Genomic DNA, 23,985 nt, shown 5'->3' on the forward strand with positions numbered 1-23,985 from the left:
TCAAAAGTCCAAAGGCTCTAAGCGCCGCAACATAGACGACGCCGTCATCGGGCATGACGCCGTCATCGGGCGTGACGCCGACATCGAGCAGCGTCTTCAGCGACTAGAAGACATGATCGCCAAAATCCCCGGCGTCCCTCGTCCTATGGAGAAAGCGACGCCAGGCAGCTATGCAGACTCACCTTTTGCTGATTTTATTGCCATGGTCGAGGTTCCAAAGCGGTTCTCCGTCCCAACCATGAAGATGTACGACGGCACTACAGATCCAAATGACCACGTCGCCCAATACAAACAACGGATGATGACCATCTCAATTCCTCGTAGCATGCGCGAGGCATGCATGTGTAAAGGATTCGGATCGACGTTGACTGGACCAGCCCTGCAGTGGTTCATCCACCTTGGCAACGGCGCTATCTCTTCCTTTGCTCAATTGATTAATATTTTTAATTTACAGTTTGCTAGTAGTCGTAAGATGGAAAAACAGGCTAGTGACTTACATAGAATCGTGCAAAAATCTGATGAATCCTTGAAAGAGTTTGTTCACAGGTTTAACAGGGAAAAGGTGTCAATTCCAAATTGCGACGTTAAGACGGCGATTGAAGCTTTCCGACGGGGCTGGATGAAGACTCAGATTTGTACAAAGAGCTTACTAAGTATCCATGTCCAACGTTCGAGGATGCTCAAGCCAAAGCCTCGGCCCAGATCCGATTGGAGGAAGACATGCAGTCAAGAATGGAATTCTATGACGTCGACAGCAGGAAGTCGACGCCAAAGAAGAAAGTTTGTGGCGTCCAAAGCCTTATGATCGTCCACAACAAGTTTATAGCGTCCGTCAGACTCATCAAGCCAACGATTGGCAAAAACGATCCTAACTAGACGTCGCCCAAAAAGTGATCTCGACGTCCACAATTGCGACGGCGTCTGGCAACTGGACGTCGTCCAAAAAGTGACGTCGACGTCAACAATTGCGACGGCGTCTGGCAAGTGGACGTCGTTAATTATTTCATATCTCAAGGAGGTAAGCATGTTCCCTGAAGTTGGAACGTCGTCCATCTAAAACTCTATTACTTTTAATCGTATTATGTTGAGAACAAAAGGGACGCCACTACATGTAAGTAACCAACAAGTTAAATTGAGTTATTTCATTTCATTTTATTCTCAACATATTATATTTTCATATTTTAAGCGTTATTTCTTTATATTATACTAACTTGAGCATCCTAGGACCGTTGGGGGAAGCCAACGACATCTCACCTTTGTTGTATGAAGACAGGTATGGGGACGAGGATTAGTTGACAACCAACTTTGACACAATCGAACACCACAATGTTCACATTCACCTGACGCCATCATCAGCGTCAATGACGCCATCATCAGCGTCGACGACGTCATCATCGGCGTCGACGACGTCATCACAATTGACGCCGACCCTTATTATGACGACGACAGTTTTAAGCTGGGGCATCAAGGTTCGACGGCGTTCAGGTGAATACAACGTGACTTCTATACAAAAAGGGACACACACCTTAAGAAGTCATCACAACAACATACAAAACACCACAAGCAATTAATTAGAAGAGGCAAATTATCCCTTCTTAACAATTAACACTGCAAGTGGTTTCAAACATCAAAGGTACCTACTCACATACGTACACACATTCATACGAACATAAGGGCCCTACACTTGACGACATATCCTGGATGACATTTAGTTTTAAAACTAAACCTCTAGTCACGATGGAAAAGTCGTATACATACGCACATACATACTTACAAACATACATTTGGAATACACACGGTAAACATATGCAACGACTTTTACACACAAAAACTAACGCTGAAAATTAATTTATCTCCATGGCATCTTTGTCTTCTACAACAGGGGCATATTCAACAGTTGTCGCCGTCTCAGCAGCGGCAGTGACGCCCTTAGGAAGCAGGTCGTCAAGAGTTCTAAAAACAGCCAGGAGTTTATGGACGTCGTCATCTGGCGTCCTGACGCCGTCTGATGTCCATGACGCCGTCTGACGTCCCCTTGACGATTTTGGCGTCATCAAGGATGACGGCGACAGTAGTCATCACATCACCGGTGACGGCGGCAGACGACATAATGTTCTCTGATAACACGTCGGCGTCCGAAATGAACAAACTTGAAGCCATTTGAAGGATAAGATTAAGGGAATAGTGTAATTGATGCCACTTCCCAAGACGGTTGAGCAAGTGTCATCAATTAGGGGCAATTGTTGGGCCCGAAAAATTCATATTAGCAAAGAAGGAATTAATATCAGTTAGCAAGAATCATGGGATTGGCATTGACTTTGGGTATAACTGTTGGAGGAAAATAAGGAGGAAGTTAGAGATAATCAAGGCACTACCTATCTTCAAGGGAGTTTGGAAGCATCTTTGAAGGATATCCCACCTATATATATGTAGTTCAATGTAACCCTAGTTTCTCTTCTACTACTTCTCTCTCCACGCACACATTCATATTCTTTATTCTCTACTCTAATATTTTCCATAGTGGCACAAGAAAGCTTGATATTGTATTCTACCCTTGTATTGACGCCGTCGGCATATTAGTGGATTGGTGATCAAGAGCATCACCCGCGGTTTTTCCCAACATTTGGGTTTTCCGCGTCAACAATTCATTTGTCTTTTTATTATTTTATTTCCTTTACATATTTAATTTATCCGTTAATGTTGATTGCCATAGTGTAAAGATCTCGTTGTTGGTTCCCTTTTCCTTTTGCGTACTTGGTACAAAATTGGCATAAACACTTACTTTCATTTAGACCTAAGTTATTTTCATTTAGACCTAAGTTACTTTCATTTAGACTAACTGAAAAAAATGAAGACCAACTGAAAAAAATTTAGGACTAACTGAAAAAAATTAAGACTAACTGAAAAAAAATTAAGACTAACTGAAAAAATTTGAAGACTACCTGAAAAAAAATAAAGACTAACTGAAAAAAAATTGAAACCAACTGAAAAAAAAGAAGACTACCTGAAAAAAAATGAAGACTACCTGAAGAAAAATGAAGACTACCTGAAAAAAAAATGAAGACTACCTGAAAAAAATAAAGACCAACTAAAACCCAAGTGAAGTGGTCCGACGAGAATATTGTGTCGGACGAGTCCGACACAATACGAGCTCTAAGTTTTTATATAGAAATTATGGAAGTATAAATAAAAGTGTATCTATGGTTTGGGAATTTGATAATATATGATCATTAACTTTAAAAATCGTGAATCTGAGTTATGAGAAAGTATGAATTTGTGACACTGTGAATTAAGTACTTTAATTATGTGTATTATGGCGAAAATGTTGCATTAGCAGTGATAAACACATTGTGGTATGTGTGACACATGTTCGGAGAATAAGTCTTGCAAGCTATATAAATATTGGTAGGGGAGACGTCCCCATGAGTTTAGAGATGGTGTAGTCCTCTATTTGTGTATTTTCCCCAATTATTCTGTAAACCGTTTATATGTGAAGCTATAAAATATTCTTGGGGAAACTGATAATAATTATTTTCGTAAGAGCTTTTGTTTGTTGTAATGACATAAGGGTTTGTACAGAGGGTATGTATGAGATAATTGTATGTACAAAAGGATAATTGTATCTAACAATGTACGAATTGAAATGCCTAAAAGTATGCGAAGATTTGTGGCTTTGTTGTAGTATATATTTTCATCTGGTCTTTTTTCTAATGTGTATGTTTTGCTATCTCGATATTGAGCTATTTGAATACATTGAATAACCTTATGGAAAGTGATAAATGACACAAATATATTTTGTGCCACTAAAACGGATTTTTGGTTGTACACTCTGTACTCAGTTTTTCTGATTTTGTTCTTGGAACCTATTATTAGATTAATAATTCGGAGGTTGTATCTAGAAGTATTTATTTGATAATAAAATATTCTATTATTTGGGATTGAGTACAGTATTATGTAATTCGATATTTGGTTTTGAAGCTCTTGTGTTGTGGGCCCATAAGCTATAGGTACGGGATCGATTTGTAAGGTTATGTTTCTGCTGCGAGTACATGTAATTTTGAGATTTATAAATGCTAATCGAGATTTGTGTATATTAAGTATAATTAGCTAGCAGCTCATATGTGCGGGCTGTTACACGAGTTATGGTTCCATTGCCATCTCTAGGTCGGTCTGGAGGATAAGGAGGGAGCAATTACTACATAGATATATTGCTATGACATCAAGTCTGAAACTCAAAATTTAATGTATCACATGTGTGGCTCAAACCATCATGCTATGGCTCATGAGGGTTGGCCTTTAAGATGTACTAACCAGTAACCATTCAACATGCGTATTTATGATGGAATGATTTAAATCAGAATAGACATGGAGAACAAGGATCCATTAGCTTCAGCATGTGATGATGTGAATTAAATAGTGTCAGACAAAAGTGAGTTAAGACTTCAAGGGATACGGGATTGAAGTGAGTTCACCTGTACCTTGAACAACATTACTCGTACATCGCACAAACTCTGCAATCTGCATTAATCCATTTACAGCTCTGACTAAGATAGGTGAACTGAAACGCGTAAGATGATGCATAGTTGGAGACCATCATATACCATATATTCAAAAGAAGTATATTCCTTTAGAAATTACATGTTTTCCATAAAATACCACAAAACAATCTTTAAAATTCATCATATACTAGAATTGATCAAATCAGCCCAGCCTAACTCTGTTCGAATTTTGGAAGGGTTTGAGCAGAATTTTTTGGCACGGGATTGGACTCAATTCAATCTTTTTGCTTTGACACGGGTCAGGCAAGTCAAAAATAATTTTTTAGGCTAATTTTTAACCCGGTCCGATTTTAGCTCGAAAATCAGTTCTTTTTTGCCTGAAATAGCGGGCTTTGGGCACAATTTTCGGCCCGATCCGGTCAATGGGAATTATTTTTTAAGGTACAGCCCGCCCGAACCTGACTCGTCCCATGATCACCTCTATTATATGCCTTTCAATTTCCTTAAAATTCATCATATGTCTTTAATGACCAGTGACCTCAACTTTTATAGTTATTTATCCTTCATTTTATTATTAATCCTAATTAACCTCTATAGTTAAGTCAACTACCCTAATAGATCACTATTAAGACACTAGCTATGGGCAAAAAAAGAGAAAGGAGAGTTGTGGAAGAAAAAGAGAAAAAAGGTATATAAAAAAAAAAGGCGTCTCAATGGTTGTCAATTACAGTAAATAAGTTGGGTTAAGTAGGGCTTAGGCTATGTTCAGTTCACCATATTTTTGCTTATTTCAGATCTAATCAGATTAGATCAGAAAAAATAAGTTCAGATCAGATTAGATTAGATCAGATTAGTTTAGATTAGATCATGCTTATATTTAAAAACTCATTATTACTATTAATATTATTATTTACTAGTACATTTGTTCAAAATGATTATTATTGTTGTTGTACTTATTAATTATTAATATTGGTAATTATTATTAATCTCGTTGTTATCTTTATAAATGTCATTGTTATCATTATTTTAAGTTATTTTGTTATTATTAAATAATAGAAAATTAAAAGCCACATGTTAAGAACATAAGATTGGCGCAAAAATAAGAAATATATAAAATATGATAGCTCAAATTCATGATAACGAAACTATTAAGTTCGGATTACATTTCGAAAAAAGCTAAGTGTGAGATACAAATTATAAATTTAGATTCGATATACCTGGCCTCTTCCTATCGAATTTCAAATCTCTCTAGTTATTTGAAGCTGCACGATATCCATTTCTTTCTTGTGCAAGTCATAGTTGTTTGTATATCTTATTTTATTTTATATGAAAAAAAAGAGTTGAGTCTGCCAACTTCTCAAGTGTAAAACGTTTTTTTAAGGGAAAGTGTCAAACATTTTATAAGTGCTTTTATAAATTAATGACTTAGGTTATATAATTATTTTTAGTAATAATTATTATTATGATTATAATAAGGATTATGATATATGCAGCTTTTAGGGTTGCATATAAGACATAAACACACTACTTAAAATGGAAATAAGTTGTGAATTTATGGAAAATTTTGCATCAATCGATGTAATAAATGATCAATTAATGCAACTTATTTTCATTTTTAGCTTTTTATATACAGCCCTTAGGGCTGCATATAGCTTTTCCCTTATAATTATTGTTGTTGTTATTATAATAATGATAATAATTATTATTATTAAATATTAATAAAAGTTGTGAAATAAATAAAATGATAATAATAGTAATACTATAAATAAGATCTTATAATGTATTGCATAATAATAAATTACAAAGTAATAATATAATAGTAATACTTCAGTCGTTTTTTATTAGATGTTACACTTTTGAAATTTTGGGTTCCCTAGGCAAAAATTGAAGGAGTGATTAGGAGAGAATAAGGGTAGGGGATTAAGCATGTGGGTAGGGGTGAAAGTTATTTGGATAACCAAAATCCAATCCAATGCAATCCGAATTAGTAATTCGGATCGGATTCGAACTGTGTTCGGATTGCACTCGGATTGAGATTTTTTGAAAAATTGGATTTTCGGATCGGATTGGATTGAGGGTAATTGGATCCAAAAATCCAATATGACAGAATAGTAATATGATTTGTATTATGTATTTGGATTGGGCTTAAGTGCTTAACTGATTATTTATTATAAAAAAACCTACTCCATAGTCCAATACACATAGCACTTCAATCCTTCCCCTAAAACACTAAATGCACTTAATTCCTCATTTCCTAAATCTACTAGGCTGCTTTTGTGCTTAATTTATTTCATCGAAAAACTAGAGTTTAAAAAGATCGAATTTTCGGATCGGATCCAATCTAGAGTATGAAATTTCGGATTGGATTGGATCAGATTCAAACCTTAATTGGCTTGGATTCGGATTAAAAAATTGAAATCCAAATTTTATTCGGATCGGATTGGATTAGGCCCTAATCCAAACCGCACACCGAACTTTCACCCCTACATGTGGGGACCGTTGCACATGGGGGTTTAAGGGAAGGGAGAAAAGAGGGACCACAACTTGGTTCCCCCACCCCCGCAACCCCCCTCCCTACCACTGCAACAGCCTCCTTCCCCACCCACGCCCATGTGAACTCCCACCACCCCCCCCACCACCCGCCCATGTGAACTCCCACCATCACCCCCACCACCTGCAGAAATCCCCACCCAGCCACCCGAAATCCCCACCAGCCACCCGAAAACCCCACACAGCCACCCAAAACCCCACCCCACCGGACGAAATCCCCATCCACCCGAAAACCCCACACAACCACCCAAACCCCATCCCCACCCACCCGAAAACCCCACCCCGGCCCACTCAAAAACCCCAACCACGCACTGGAAACCCCACCCCAGCCTCGAAAATGGAGGACCGATGTGGTTTTGTGCGAAGAATATGACAGGTTTTGCACGAAGATGGTGTGGTTTTCGGTGGGTGGGGTGGTGGGGAAGGTTTTCGTGGGTGGGGGTGGTGGAGGAGGTTTTGCGTTGGTGGGGCTGCTGTGGTGGTGGGGAAGAGGGCTGCGAGGTGGGGGCAGGGATTGGGCAGCTGAGATGGTGGGGGAGGGGTGGTGGAAGAGAGGGAAGAGGTTTAATTAATTTAGATTAGTATATAATGAGAATAAATTAAGTTAGTTTAATTTTGGTTAATTGTTATAAGTTAGGGTAAGTGAGTAATTTTGCAGAATAAAACTTTCCAATTTAGGAAATAAAAAAAAGTGTAACATCTATTTTGACACACTTATTACATAACTTACAAGAGAATATTAATGTCATATTCTCTTACCACAATTCCTTTTAAGGTATTGTTTTCAAATTCAAAGCTTTCAATTTTTTTTTTACTTATCACGTAGTGACGTGAATTTTTCAATTTCTTAATAGACAAAAAATACAAAAAGTAGCAAAATAAACTATAAAATATAATAATAATATATTTATTTATTGTAAGTGACCCGAGATATCGCTCGGACAAAAAAAATAAAATTAATATCTAAAAACTGTTCAACAACAGTTAGAAAAGGAGGGAATGTTGGAGTGAACCCAAATTTTTGACTAAGGTTAAGCGTCATGTAGTAAGCGAAATATCTATGTACTGTAAGTTGTAGACCATCTCAGTGGCAGTGGGTGTATAATACCGATGCCTACACCAATCAAGAGGCTATTATTGACTTTCTACATTATAAATTTATTATTGCCATTTTAGGTAGAAGCACATAATCCAAATTTTTCCCCACAATAATGCTATCCTACAAAATAATCCCCATTTTGTTATGAAACTAGATATTAAGTTCGGATCATGTCTCAAATAAGCAAAAATTTCTTTTATTAATATTTACTTTAAAATGTTAATACTAAATACAACTTGGTATAGTGGATAAAACTTTAATATATGAACTTGAGGTCACGGGATCAGATCCTATAATATGAAATTTCTATTTTTTTTATTGTACATGAATTATATAAAGTAAAACGCCTTTAGGGAGAGCGCCAGGTGACACCGTTCCTTACTTAGGAACGTCTTTTAATATATTTATACTAGCCTTCGTATGCACGCGATGCGTGCGTTAATTACAAAATTTGTTATTCTATTAGATACTCCATTCGTACTTCATTTATGATTAAACTTAATGAAAAATTCAACAGTTAGATGAATTTAGATATATTAATTCGCTAATGTAAAAAATAAAAAGGTTATGAGTGATTGTTAACATTAATTTTTTGTGAATGAATATTGAACAGAAAGAACAAAAATAATGAGTTGGTTTAACTGAATTAAAGAGTATCAAAGGTAGTGAATGTTCAGACTTTTCATGTGCACGTTATGTATGTCATCTTTTTATAAGGTATAAATATTTTGTCCATTTAATTTTTGATTGAAATATTTGATGCATATACCATTTTAAACTTGTTTTAAATGGCAAGTTGGAATGAGAAATTTAAATGATTTGTTTTTGTAATTTTTTTCATTCCATTAATTAGATCAATAAGGGTATTTTAGTCACTTCAAAAGAGGACATCACACCTCCTTCCTTGGCTTATATAATAGAGATAGATAGAAAAGAGAAATGCAATTTTTTTATCATAAAAACCCTCAATACAAACCACTAAATCATTTAGTCGTTAGCTACTAGAAATAATTGCTACTTGAGTTAACGTTTCACAATTGTTCAATCGCTAACTCAAGTACCGATTTGTTTTTAATAGTAGCGCTACCTAGAGTACATAGGGAATTTTTAATGGAGCGGTGAAATGCGTAGACTTTGCAAAAGAACACCAATGGCAAAAGCATTTCTGTTAGATTATACTGACATCGAGAAACAAAAGGCAAGGGAGCGAATGTGATGAGATACCCTAGTAGTCCTAGCCATAAACAATGGATACTAGGCAATGTGTGTAACGACATGTGCATTGTTCAAGTAAAACACTTCTAGGAAGAGCGTCACGTGGCACCGTTCCTTACTTAGGAACGTCTTTTAATATAATTATATAGATAGAAAAGAGAGATATAATTTTTTTTTTAAAACCCTCGATACAAACCATTAAATCATTTAGTCTTTAGCTACAAGAAATAATTGCTACTTGAGTTATCATTTCATAATTGTTCAATCGCTAACTCAAGTGGCGATAGGTTTTTAGTAGTAGCGCTACCTAGAGTATATAGGAAATTTTCAAATCCTATACTATGCAATTTTTAATTTTTTTATTGTACATGAATCATATAAAGTAAACGCCTTTAGGGAGAGTGCCAGGTGACACCGTTCCTTACTTAGGAACGTATTTTAATATATTTATATAGATAGAAAAGAGAAATGCAATATAAACCCTCAATACAAACCACTAAATCATTTTGTCGTTAGCTACTAGAAATAACTGCTACTTGAGTTAACGTTTCATAATCGTTCATCGCTAACTCAAGTAAAGATTTGTTTTTAATTGTAGCGCTACCTAGAGTACATAGGAAATTTTCAATGGAGTAGTGAAATGCGTAGACTTTGCAAAAGAACACTAATGGCGAAAGCATTCTGTTAGATTATACTGACACCGAGAGACAAAAGGCAGGGGAGCGAATGTGATTAGATGCCCTAGTAGTACTAGCCATAGACAATTGATACTAGGCACTGTGTGTATCGACCTGTGCATTGTTGAAGTAGCGATTTAGCTAATATACACACTACTCATCAACACAATAGTTAATTTTTATTAAAAATCCTAACCAAAACTTTGAAGTAAAATAAAAATTTTGGTTGTTTTTCTAAAACTTGTTCGTTGTCATTTTTTAAAAAAATTTTCTAATTTTTTTAAACCAAAAACAAAATAATGAAAATCTAAAAAAGTGGTTTTCTAGTTTTCTGTTATCAGTTTTTTCAAATTTACATATTTAGTAGTAGTATTTCTAACTTTAGACTTATTAAACCCACTCTATCATATGACCTTTCCATTCATAAAACATAGCTCTGGAAACTAACAATGATGTCGAATGGGCTTTGAGTTAGCAATTTTGGTTAGAGGTAAAATTAATAAAAGTAGCAGAAACCGCTAATGCCCAGTTCTTTTAGGCTGAATTGAATTGAATAGAGGTGAACTGAAAATAACTAAAACAACAAGAGGAAACTAGTTGAGCTAAATTGAAATTATGCCCAAAAGAACAGGACTTATAAGTGACTTAGCATTTACTTCGCGACGTTTTTATAAAATAGAATTGTACGGTAGCATCCTAAGTGAACAATAGATAGTATCCAAGGAATTATTTATAAAAGCAAAGCAAAGTGAGAAAAGTTTTTCCTATCATATTTTGGGGAAAATTCTAAATAGTATATCTTCCTAATAGTCTTACGAAAAAAATTACTCCCTCTGTCTCAAAATATAGTTCTTATTTCATTTTTCATGGTCAAACTTTTAAACCTTTGACTAAATATTCTCATTGACAATTACATACTACAAAAGTGTTAATAAAACAAGAAAATAAAGTGAAAACTTTGATTAAATATTCTCATAAAGTGTTAATAAAACAAGAAAATAAAGTGAAAACTTAAAATAAAAAAGGAAAAAGGGGCTTACCATGTGTGATTGTATTTGTGGCAGCCCTAACTTATGAAGGAGTATGGGAGAAGAGGTGGTCAGCTAAAGAGAAAACTAGGTTCAGGGAGAAGGGGGCGGGTGTATCTTCTTTCTATTTGTTTGACATATTACATTGTGAACTAGGAAGAAGATACACCCGCCCCCTTCTCCCTGAACCTAGTTTTCTCTCTAGCTGACCACCTCTTCTCCCATACTCCTTCATAAGTTAGGGCTGCCACAATACAATCACACATGGTAAGCCCCTTTTTCCTTTTTTATTTTAAGTTTTCACTTTATTTTCTTGTTTTATTAACACTTTATGAGCGTTTATCTAGCCCCTTTGTGGAAAATTTAGTCTCTCTTGTGGATATGTCATTCTCTCTTATGGGAGTTGTGAGTCTATTGGTTTGTCTGTCATTAAGTATGAAAAATTATTCTCATAGATTGAAGTTCAATACTCCCTCCGTTTCCTAAAGATCTTCCTTGTTACTGTTCCTACAGATAGCAAGGAGGATCCACTTATGTGGGGCGTGGGGTGGGTAAAGTAGGAGAGAGAAAGGGGTTAAGATAAATAAACAAATGAAAAGGGGTTAAAGTAGGAGAGAGAAAGACAGTAAAATTGAATTAATAATGTAATGGTGGATCATATGATAGAGACATGAAAGGGTAAAAAAAGGAAAACAAATTCAAAATAAGGAATAAAGTAAAAGAGGGAAGATCTTTTGGAAACGCACTTAAATGGAAAGAGGGAAGATCTTTAGGAAACGGAGGGAGTACTATCAAGAAGAAGGAATAGGAAACTATGATGCGGTCAATATGACCAGATCAAGAATATTGTTCCCCAAACTATGCCAGAATGATAGGCTTCCTCATCAATAGCCGCTTGATTCAACAACTACAAGGGGATTGTACTGCATAGATTGATCTGGTTCATTGTAGCTTCTATGAAGACGATTTTGATTTGATCTTGTTAAATTGTGTCTTATTTTTCTTTAATACCTATTATAGATGTCGTTCAACTTTGAATTAATGAAATTTCTCTTAACAAATTTTTTTATTTATTTTCTTTATTTTAGACAAGTATCTACTATGTCAAACATTATAAGTTGGATTCTCACCATATATGGGAGACCATATTTGTCTGACATTTAAGTTAACTTGTAACTTCTACCTATTGAATTACAAAAATATAGAAAAGGTATGAAAGAAAAATTTTCGAAATAAATACCTTATATGTTAATCTTTTAAAAATAATCACCTATATGACCTAAATATTTTTGAATAAATACACGTTGACATATTCCGTCAAGAAAATCATCGTTAAAAGGGTTTAAGAAAGATCCATCACCTTCGCATTTATTCACCAGAAACTATACAAGGTTTAAACCCAATTTTAAGAACGATTTATTGGACGTATTATGTCAATTGATATGTATTTAAAGAGATTTAGGTCATATAACGTGGTTATTTAAAAAAAATGAACTTATAAGGTTGTTATTTTAAAAGGCGGTAAAAAAATAAAAAAATCTTTAAAGCTATGCCGTTTATATTATTCTCCTCCCATAAATCATACCTTATTCGTTCCTAAATAACTGTTGCATTTAATAAATTGACACTATTCATCAACTAACATTAACTTTGTTTTCTAGCTATTATACAAAGAAAAACAATCATATTAGATCATGTTAGATTCACATTAATGTACACTTTCAAAGTATAAACTTTTTACTTGTATATAGTTAAAGATATTAATGATTGAAAAAACACATTAAACTACTTGAAAAAGAGAATGACACTTATTTAGCACCGATGAAGTATTAATACCCAAAAATAAACTTGCTATCTATACTAATATCATATCATATCATATCATCCAACTAATATATAAAGCAGAGTCCAAAAGTCAGCTCACGAGGTTGCAACATTTGGTTTCTTCATTGGATGCCATTTACCACGCTTATTAATTGCCATGTCATTTTTTAAAAAATGAATACAATTACAAAGTAATAAAAATACATGTATATAGTTTAGGATAAGAAGAAATACAATTGGGTTCACACTGAAAAATTTAATTATAGTAAATCAATTATAACTTTTAATATATAGTTCAAATATTATAATTTTTGTACCACGAAAAAGTGTTTAAAAATTACTTTAAAATAAGATTCATTTATCATATACTTAAAATTTATATTAAAGTAATGTATAAAAAGAAATATTGACTAACAAATGTAGTAAAGTAACAAACTACAATTAGAATTAGAGATTCAATTAGAATGAGGGCTTTTCTACAAAATTTATTCATGTTAGAATTAGAATATTCAAAACCTATTACATTATAACTTTTGTTGTTGTATGTCGTACAAAAATATGTTCAAACAGGATATGTAAAATTTCAAAAGTCTATCTTTTCTCCACAAAGAGAATGAGTATTTGTTCACTTTCCAAATAATAGTATTAATCTATACTAATATATTAAAAGGTGTCCTTAACAAGGAACAACGTCATGTGACGGTCTCCCTTAAATTATTTTTCTACACATGATCCATATAAAAAATAATAATAAATATTGTATAGGATTTGATCCAAAACCTTCAAGATAATACACTAAAGTCTTAACCACCAAAACCAAATGATATTCCCTCAAAAAAAAAAATTTGGTCATTTGGTGAAATAATTTTAAAGTAAATTATTCAATAATGAAAACTATAAGTATCCGAGGAATAGCCTGACCCTACAAACTAGTTTAATATATTAAAAGATGTTTCTAAATAAGGAACAATGATATATGGCGCTTCCCCTCAAGGTGTTTTACTACTTGTAATCCACATGTAATAAAAAAAAATGCATTATATAATATTAGATCACATGATTTCAAGTTTATATACTAAAGTTTTAATTAAACATTAAATCAAATAGTATTTTGTGTTATCATTTTAAAATAAACACATTAACAGATGAAAATATATTACCGGTATAACGAGTTTGAGTTTTAGTAAAACTCTATATTATAGAGTTTTTTATTCAATAATTGATATTATTCAAATGGTAGTTCGTAGAGTTGTTATAGTAGAATTCTAGAGGATGAGACTCATGGTCATGAGAGGATCCAAATAGAGGTGTAACTCGGACGGACCTAAAAACTAGTTTAAAGTTAGAAAGATGTAGCATGTAGGGTGTGTTTCTCTTTTCTGTTGACACTCGTCTTCATAACTTCATGGTCCACTTTTCTCAACCAGTTACCCCTTTCAAAGCCCCTCTCTTCCGTCCTTTCTCTCTCCTAAAAACCACTTCCATCAGTTAGATTCTGCCCAACTTCTCCTTCCTCTTTCTCTCTCCTCTCTTCACTTCCATCTCCACCACTCTAAAAACACCGACAACAACAATATTTGAGCAACAACAACAATATTTGTAACAATGTCAGAAGTAACAAAATACCAGTTAGTTCCAAACAACAACAACATAGTTACAGACTTCAGAAGTCATTTCTCTTTCTTTAGAAGCAAAAAAAGCAGTGCTTTTGTTTATGGGGTTGTCTTTGTTTTCATTGCTTTCACTGTTTTTCTTGCTTTTTCCCCTTCTTCTTCTTCCACTTCTTCTTCTACTTGGTTCATCAATTTTTTTACTGTTAACAATACTTCTCCTCCTGATCAATCTCTCAGATCTCATCTCTCTCCTATCTCCCCTCAAATTCCTTCTAATTTTACTCAAATTTCTCAAACTAATTCTTCTAGATCTCAGAATATCACTTCTTTTCAACTACCCAGTTCACATAATTTAACAAAAATCCCTGATAAAGTTGAAAATCTTAAGATTAATGATACTATCATCCAAAGTAGCATAATTCCGCCTCAAATCTCTCCAATTTCATCTGGAAAAGATGAAAACTTGAATCTCAATGATACTAATTACCCTGAAAAGCAGAGTGATCAGAGTAATACTAGTAGTACTAGTAGTTTAGTTCATCCTGAAATCTCCTCCCCAACAATCTCTCCAACTACTGAGATAACTACTGTCGAAACGGCGAATTCGACTAAAATAAAAAGTGGGGGAGATGAGAAGGGGGTGAAAGAGGATGGTGTAGTGTTACAGAAAGAAAGAAAAAGCAGTCGAAACGACACCGGTTCAGGGGAACCACAGAAGCAGGAGAAGAAGGAGAAGGAGAAGAATTTGGTTAGTTCATTGATTGAATGTGATTTGTATGATGGAGATTGGGTGAGAGATGATTCATACCCACTTTATGAACCTGGATCATGTAAAATTGTTGATGAACAATTTAATTGTATTCTTAATGGTAGACCTGATAATGATTATCAGAAGCTTAAATGGAAGCCTAAGGGTTGCACATTACCTAGGTACATTTTTTTTCTTGCTACATTATTGTTATGATGCATTCTTTTTTGGTAATAATGTTTAATCTTGCTTTTATTGCTACATGTGATATGATTATATTTGGTAAAGCTAGTTATATTATTGTTTTGCTTTTATTAAAGTTTGGTTACTTAGTGTAATTTCCTTTTTAATTTTGGGATTTGCTCTGCATTAATGATTTTTTTGTTTTAGATTTGAAGTGTTAGTTGTAGATCCTAAATTTTATGGTAATTGCAGAGATGGGTTTTTCTTGAAATTGCTAATTTAGGATAGAGATACTCGTGATTTGATTTTGAAGATCTTTATTCTATGCAAAGATACTATTGATTTGATTTTGGAGTTCAAAAGTCTGATTCTTATTTTAGAAAATCTTAGTTTGCTTTGTGTTTATGTTTTGTTTGGATTGAATACAACTACTAGATCACATTTCACTTCTTCATATATGAGTTTTTGGTGTTACATGTACTCATTAGTCAATACCATAAACTTATTTGGGTAGAATGTAATTTTATTCTATAGGATGAATGGAAGGCAAATGTTGAAGTTATTGAGGGGAAAGCGACTTGTTTTTGTCGGAGATTCACTGAATCGAAACATGTGGGAATCTCTGGTTTGCATTCTTAAGAGCTCCGTGAAACACCCCAAGAATGTTTTTGAAGCTTATGGTAGGCATACATTCCGGACCGAAGCTTCTTACTCTTTTGTATTCAAAGTAAGATTTTGTACCTTAAACTTTGGTTATCCATTCTCTTGTGTTTTAAATTATATGCTTAATGAACTAAATGTGCCTACTATTTGGTGCTTGAGTAGGATTATAATTGTACAGTAGAGTTCTTCGTTGCTCCTTTCTTAGTTCAACCATGGGACGTCAAAGACAAGAATGGAACAATCAAGGAAACTCTTCGACTCGATGTTGTGGTTGAAGAGTCCATTCATTTTAAAGATGCAGACTTTGTAGTTTTTAATACCGGGCATTGGTGGACCCATGAAAAGACATCCAAGGGGTACTTTATCTTCTCTTCTTGTTAGCATCATATACAGGACCTCTTCTAGATTGCTGCTTAAGTGCTTAATGATGTATGACAGGGAAGATTATTATCAAGAAGGCAGCAATGTGTACAAACAATTAGATGTACAAGAGGCGTTTCGGAAAGCCGTAACAACTTGGGGCAGATGGGTTGACGCCAACATCAATCCTCAAAGGACGCATGTGTTCTTCCGCGGCTATTCCAGTACACATTTCAGGTCTGTCTGAACTAAATATTGTCCATGACGCTTAGTGTTTTCTAGTACTTAGTATTTTACTAGCCATTCATGATTTGCTCATCACTTTATTTGTCGTAAGAAGAATAATTGTAAATCGTTTCCAGTTTGATAAATTGTATATGCATAGAATGTATATGAAGATAGTTGGTTAATTACCAGCATTGCGCGGTTCAGATCAATAACTGTCCCGTTTATGAATCTTTCTATTAGCAGAATCTGTAGAAGTCTAGATAAAATATTCTGACCGATACTCATTAGCAGACCCGTAAAAGGTACTGTATCTGAAATGCCAGGGCAGTATATAGCTTACCTAGATCATGGGAAAATTTTCATAGCAATATCTAGTTATAGCAAATATGCAGACCGACATTTGAATCCTTAACTGAAAAGTGTTTGTTTGACCCTGAGGGTAGCAATCATCATGAGAGGGAACAAATGCAATAAAGTTTCAGAGAGAATATAGAGTAGAAACAATATTTTCATGTGTTAATGTTTATTGAAGAAAGGGTTTCCTCAATTTTAAGGGTGGGTTAATGAACTATATTTCGGTATTGGTATTTACGTGATGGCTAGTGCTATCTAATGGTGGAGAAACTTAGGCTAAACTAGATGTGGCATTTGTTAATCTATGTTACACGTGTTCGATCCTCGACACCCTCATATGGGTATGGATATGTCGGTACTTCATATTGGGCCGAATCATGTAAAGTTTTCATCAAAAAGTTGACGCGGACACTAGTTTGAGTAACAGAGGTGTTGTACTAGTGGACTTGGTTAGCTAATTAGAGTTAGTTGTCAAGGTAAAACTAGAAGTTGAATTAGTAATAGAACAAAAAACTGATAGTTACCTCTACCGCAAAAACTTTTTTAGCTTTTCCAAAACACTACCTTGGCCGGTAGAAGTGACATTGAAGTTACTTTACCAAAGCCCATGTTCACCTTTAGTAGAGTTTTAACTTGATTAAATCTCCTTCAGTTAGTTGAAAAGCTGGGTCCGAACTCGGCCTTAATTTCAGTCACTTGTTCAGTAACCAATCTTTTTTTTACTTGTAAGATTTTGAAGTGTAAAGGCTGACAAATTGTTCCCCCTTCACTTTCTTTTTGCAGTGGTGGGCAATGGAATTCTGGTGGGCAATGTGATAGCGAGACGGAACCTATTAGGAACGATACTTACCTTACAAAATATCCATGGAAAATGAGAACTTTGGAGACAGTAATGAAGGGCATGAAAACCCCTGTTTCCTATCTCAATATCACGAAATTGACGGATTACAGGAAAGATGCACACCCGTCAATATACCGAAAGCAACGCCCCTCTACGGAAGAGAAAAGAACGCCATTGAGATTTCAAGATTGCAGTCACTGGTGCCTTCCTGGAGTACCCGACTCATGGAACGAGCTTCTCTATGCTGAAATCCTAAGAAAACAGTTTCAAAACACATAGAATTGAAGAGGCTACGTTTTCGTTCAGGTACAAGTGTTAAATTACACGGATTTTTACCTATTTAATTTTGTAGATTGTAAACTCAGGTGAATGGATACTTTCTTCGTGGTTCGATAAATAATTATCCCTTATACAAAAATGAGAGAAGCAAATAGGATCTCCCTTATACAACTGGGATCTTTTGCTAAAGGAAATGCTATGTTCACTCCCAAAAGGTGTTCTTAAACTATTACTGTAAAGAGCACCGTTTAGTGCTCCCACTAAATGGAGTGTTAAAGGCCTTTTTGATATGATTTCCTCTTGTGAATTATGGGCGTATAATGGGCCGGTGTGCGTCGGTGTGCGTCGGTGATTAGAAGATATAGTTGGCAATTTTGAAGATGTTGACAATTCGTGTAATTTTATAGCTTGTAGAATGTAGAATATTATACGTTTGTACATTATGATTATTTTAACTATATGTTAGTAATAAATTAAGTGCAATATGTTTTCTTTTCTCATCTATTTTCTGCTACCTTTAGGCATGTTCTCCCTAGCTTATTTTCAGTTAAATTCAGTTCAATTCAGTTAAGTTCAATTTAGTTCAGTTCAGTTTAGATCAATTCAGTTCCGTTCAATTCAGTTCAGCTCTGGACAATACTTTTACTCTCACATATCACTATTCATTTCAGTTCAATTAAGTTCAATTCAATTATGGTTTTATGACTATGCTGAGGAGTGAGGACATACCATGTGATATTTAAAGCAAATGGCGTGCTTTAAGTCTTACGAGGTAAACACTCCCTCTCGCTGGTATCTTGTATACCATATGATGATATGAACTCCTCGGAGAAGAATACGGAATATGATTATATGAATATGATTGTTTGGAACTAGTTGAGTATTTTATTAGTTCTTCCAGAAAAATAAAAATAAAAATTGGAACTGTGATATGATCTTAGGGAATCATTATGTGGTAGTTGTGTTTTCTGTATCTCGGTAGTCATTTTATCAAAGTAGGGGATGTGAAGGATTTCGGGTTTTGGATTTCATACCAATTAGAATTATGTTCATATATGAAGCCTACAACACAAGTTGTGTTTCCTTATAAGTTATCTCAAAATATAAGTCTTATTTCTATTTTCAATCAATAATTATGCTCAAAATATCCTCATGAAAATAATTAAATTCCTAAAATATCCTCATAATTTCAGCTCTTAATTCACCATTATTAATGAGAAAATGGGATTTTTTTTATCTCATTGAAATTCTTTACACACTAAACTGTGCAATATTGGAAGTTCAATTTTTATTTTTTGGTAAAAAGAAAAACAAAATGTAAGTATTTCCTAATATAAAAAAATTATTTTATCCAAATAGAACAAGATTTCACTTACATAATCAGGACTTACATTATGAGACAGATGGAGCAGTTAAGTGAGAAAAAAGCGTGTGGATTTATATTTGTGTGTGTTTGTTTGGTTAATTATAACTAGCATTTTTTGCACGCGATGCGTGCTTCAATTTTTTTCGAGACAGAAATTTGATTTTATTCGACATAAGTAAGAGTCAAAATTTGAACATTAGACATACAAAGTATAATTGTTTTTAGTCGCAAAATTTGATTGGAAATTTAGTCTCTATCACTTAAGTCTTTCACCAATCTTTTTTTTTTTTTTTACTTTTCAAAGTTAAATTCTATGAGTAAAATAGAATTTTTATTGAATTTATTTATGATTTCTAATATTATAATTTTTTAGTTGATTTTTGAATTAAGTACACTACTTCATATATTGTGAAGAAAGTGGACGCTTTGATTTCAAGTCAAATTTTTGTGAATATTTTTGTGAGTATGTGTTGACGTAGTAGTGTATTGGTTGTAGTTTGTAAGTGATTCTTTAGTTTTGTAAAGTTTCCTCATTTGAGTAATTTATATAATGTAAATTACGCAGTTCTATGATTTTAGTTGACTTGTGAGTGATTGTTATAGTTTTAGTTCCAGTATTTTTGTTTGAAGACCCTTTTCGTTTATAAATGAATTTGCAATTTGAAAAGGAAAAGGGGGTAAAATAGTCTCTTCATTTGGGGACACCATAGCTCCCCCTTCCCTTATATAATAGAGATCTATGGGAAGTTATTATATATGCACGGTAACGGGAAACAAATACAGACATGACATGTCAATGGAAACTTTTTTCCTAATTTCGCAAGAAAGGGAAACGGCTAGGAAACGACGAACAAAAGATTTACATAAAAATATTATATGACAATTAAACATACCAAATTCTTAAATCATAAATTATACTCCATACCATCTTGATTTTTCTGATAAATAGATTAGAAAGCATAAATAACATGTAGTCAAATTCATGTTAATACATATCAGTATTTAGTCAAACGATTGTTGCAAAGAGAGAAGCTACCGGATTATCAACAATGTCGATATTACTACTCACTTTTTTTTATTTCATTAAACATAAGGAAAACGCAATTTTCCCTTTATTTGATAGACTTTCAAAATCAAGAAACGTTTCCTCATTTTGGACACGTTTTCTAATCGTGTTCGACGCGTGTCGCAGACATGTCACTTTTGGTACTGGAAACTCAAAACTTTAGGTCAGGGACGTGTTCGTGTTTCATAGATGGGATTTTTTTTTTTATGAACTGATGCTTGCTAGGTAATCTCCGAGCAATGATGAGTTTTCACATCCATATATATTTATTTGATCCATTTGAGCCATGAATCCAGTACAAAGTACAAAGAAAGGGGGGGATTCGAACCTGTGAACTAACACCTCAATCTTAACTAATAAGTCAAGACATCCTTGATTTTCAAATCCATATATGAAAAAAAAGAATTTGACTTCAATTAAATCATTCAAAATAATTAGTCAATGTCTAACAAGCTCGCTATTATATCTTTGATAAATTAATCTATTAAAGCTTGATGTATTTATGAGAGACTTTGTCAACTTTTGGCTTTTTTTTAGTATATTGTATAGACTACAAATATAGGAAAACAGGAAGATTTGTCAATATTATCTTACTAGGACATTTTTTTTAATAAATTTAGGTTGTCTGAATTTTATAAGTATCAAGGTTGACAAATTTTTTACTTTTGAAATCACTACACTTAAACGTTGTGAAAAAATAAATAGTTTTGTACTGTTAGTGACACATGAAATTATGATTTTGTCCTTCCCCAAACAACACCACCACCACCACCACTACCCCACCACTATCCCACCTCATGCAACAACCACACTTGCCACTATTGCCGCCGCCACCACCTCCACCCCCCCCCCCAACATCAACCCACCGCAACCACAACCAAGTACAAACTAACGGTTTTGAGAAAATTTCCTCTTCACTAATGGAACATAATCACATGCCACTAACGAAGCAAAAACTAACGGTTTGCGAAAATCTATTAAGTAGTAGTGATTCCAAAATAAATGACAGAAAGTAGATATTTACAAAAAAATTTAGACAACCTAGTTATTTATTTCAAAAAAGTGCCCAAATTGTGGTATTTATTAGCAAAATTTCCATAGATATAAAGATTTTAGAAACAATAGGAAATGGAAATAGGTGTTTGATTGAAAATTGGAAATAACTTTTTCGTGGAAAGTCCCATTTCTCTACGTAAACAATTTCCTTCACCTTGTAGGAAATAGAAGTTCCTAAGTCTATGACAAAATTTCCCTTCACTTTCGAGAACTTCCTAGGAATAAAACTGGTAACTGTTGGAGATTTAGAGTATAAGTTAGTTTATTTCATGATATGTTGTTTCAAGTTACTTGGGTATGGTGGTGTTACTTGAAACAATATATGAAATACTATGCTTTGTTATGAAAGAGCAATGACATTTGTTGCAAGTCTCTTACAAGCAGTAGCTCGCAACACTCTGCCAGCATGTTGTAGCAAGCCGCACAAAGGCGAGGAGGCAGAGCGAAGCGCTGTCGCGACTCGCGAGCCAGGTCGCACTTCGCGAGGCTGAACGTTCACAAGCAGTAAGGACAGAGCACGTCGCACTCGCGACGCTTCCCAGGTCGTGTGTCGCGACAATGGTCGCGATCGCGAAATTCCTTCTGTTTTCCTGCGGTTTTGCGTTGCTTCGCGAATTGACGGTTTGTCAATGTATTGTTTTGGTTTCTCAGAAACAATTGAGCATTAGTATATATATGAGAATCTCATATGATGAAGGAAATAATGAAAAATCATACTCCTCTATTGCATAAAAATCAAAAGTTCATCATCTTTACAAATTATTTCTTCCTTTCACTCATTTGACAAATCTCATAACGAGCGTGATATTTGTTGTTCTTCTTTGTATCTCGGAAGTGAATTCCTTGCCACCCGTGCTCAGTGTAGGGTAGGAATATTGCTTTTGGGAAAGTGTCCCAACACGCCTAGAAGATTCTAAGTTCATCAAGTATTCATCTTCATCACCCCTTTTACATATTCTAACAATCCAAAAGCAATATATCTTGAAGATGGCTATGGTACGTAGATGACTTCGAATTTTCAGAAACTTGACAAGCTAAGTTTGAAGGTGTGGGTTTCCGTAGATGGCAAAAGAAGATGCATTTTCTTCTCACTTCTCTTTCGGTGGCATATGTTTTGAGTACTCCAAAACCCGAGTTTGTGGAAGATGAAACTTTGGAGGCCTCAAGGAGAAGGAACAAGTGGGAGAACGATGATTATATATGCCGTGGTCATATCTAAACGGTATGTCTGACACTTTATTTGATGTTTATCAATTCTATGAATCCGCTAAAATGCTTTGGGATGACCTTGAGTCAAAATACATGGCCGAAGATGCATCTAGTAAGAAGTTCTTAGTTAGTAATTTTAATAACTTTAAGATGAATGAAACTAGGCCTGTGATGGAACAATTCCATGAAATTCAAAGATTTTAGGAAGTTTAAAACAACACAATATTAGTATGGATGAAACATTTATTGTATCTTCAATAATTGACAAATTACCACCAAGTTGAAGGATGTTAGAATACTCTTAAACATAGAAAAGATGATATAAATGTGGAACAATTGGGTGCTCATCTTCGGATTGAAGAGGGCATTCGGGTTCAAGATGGACAAAAGGAGGTAAATCCTAATTCCTACTATTAACATGGTGGAGGATGGAAAGTTCAATGACTCAATCCTAAGAAGAGGGCTAACTACACCAAAGGCAACATTTCAAGAAGCCTAAGAATGGTGGAGTTGTTCAACAACGTGGTTGTTGGGAGTGTGGCAAGCCCGGACCTCAATGAAGAAGGATTGCTTCCTTTGGAAGAAGAAGATGAACAAAAAGAATGAGCAAGGTGAGGGAAAGGCGAGTCTAGCCAATCCCAAGCCAAACAAGGTACTTGTGCACAACTTTCATGTAATTCGAGTTTGAATTATATGTGTATGATTTCTGAAATCTTTTGTGTACAGGATGATTGTTCATGGTATATCGATTCAGGAGCTTCAAGGCATGTGTGCAAGGACGTATCTTATTAAAACCTTCAAGGAGGTGGACAATGGAGAAGTTCTTATACATGGGAAATGACTCTACAGCTCAAGTTCTTGGGTAGGACAAGTAGAGTTGTCTTTAGTTCCGGAAATCTCTAGTGTTAAGAGATGTTGTATTTGCTCCGGAACTTAGGTGTAATCTAGTGTCTGGAGCTATCTTGAATCGATAGGTTTTAAAATGGTTTTGAGTCGGACAAGTTTATATTATCTAAGGGTGGTTTGTTTGTTGGACTTGGTTATTTGTGTAATGGTATGTTTAAACTCAGCATTTCAAATGCTTAGTAAACAATGTGTGTGTTATTAATGATAATTCTTCTCTTTGG

The 23,985-nt window shown here is 34.4% G+C and overlaps 1 protein-coding gene across 1 annotated transcript; it reads left to right on the plus strand.

Moving 5' to 3' along the window:
* The first annotated feature begins 14,265 nt into the window (after nucleotides 1–14,265).
* LOC104889178 (protein trichome birefringence-like 1) lies at nucleotides 14,266–18,661 on the plus strand. Its single transcript, XM_010674333.4, has 5 exons — nucleotides 14,266–15,435; nucleotides 15,971–16,163; nucleotides 16,262–16,455; nucleotides 16,538–16,696; nucleotides 17,825–18,661. Exons 1-5 carry the CDS (start codon nucleotides 14,498–14,500, stop codon nucleotides 18,159–18,161), a joined length of 1,821 nt encoding a protein of 606 aa, XP_010672635.2. The 5' UTR covers nucleotides 14,266–14,497; the 3' UTR covers nucleotides 18,162–18,661.
* Nucleotides 18,662–23,985: the final 5,324 nt, after the last annotated feature.

This window comes from Beta vulgaris, chromosome 3 (genome assembly GCF_026745355.1).
Source record: "Beta vulgaris subsp. vulgaris cultivar EL10 chromosome 3, EL10.2, whole genome shotgun sequence".
In the NCBI taxonomy this organism is placed as follows: Eukaryota; Viridiplantae; Streptophyta; class Magnoliopsida; order Caryophyllales; family Amaranthaceae; genus Beta; species Beta vulgaris.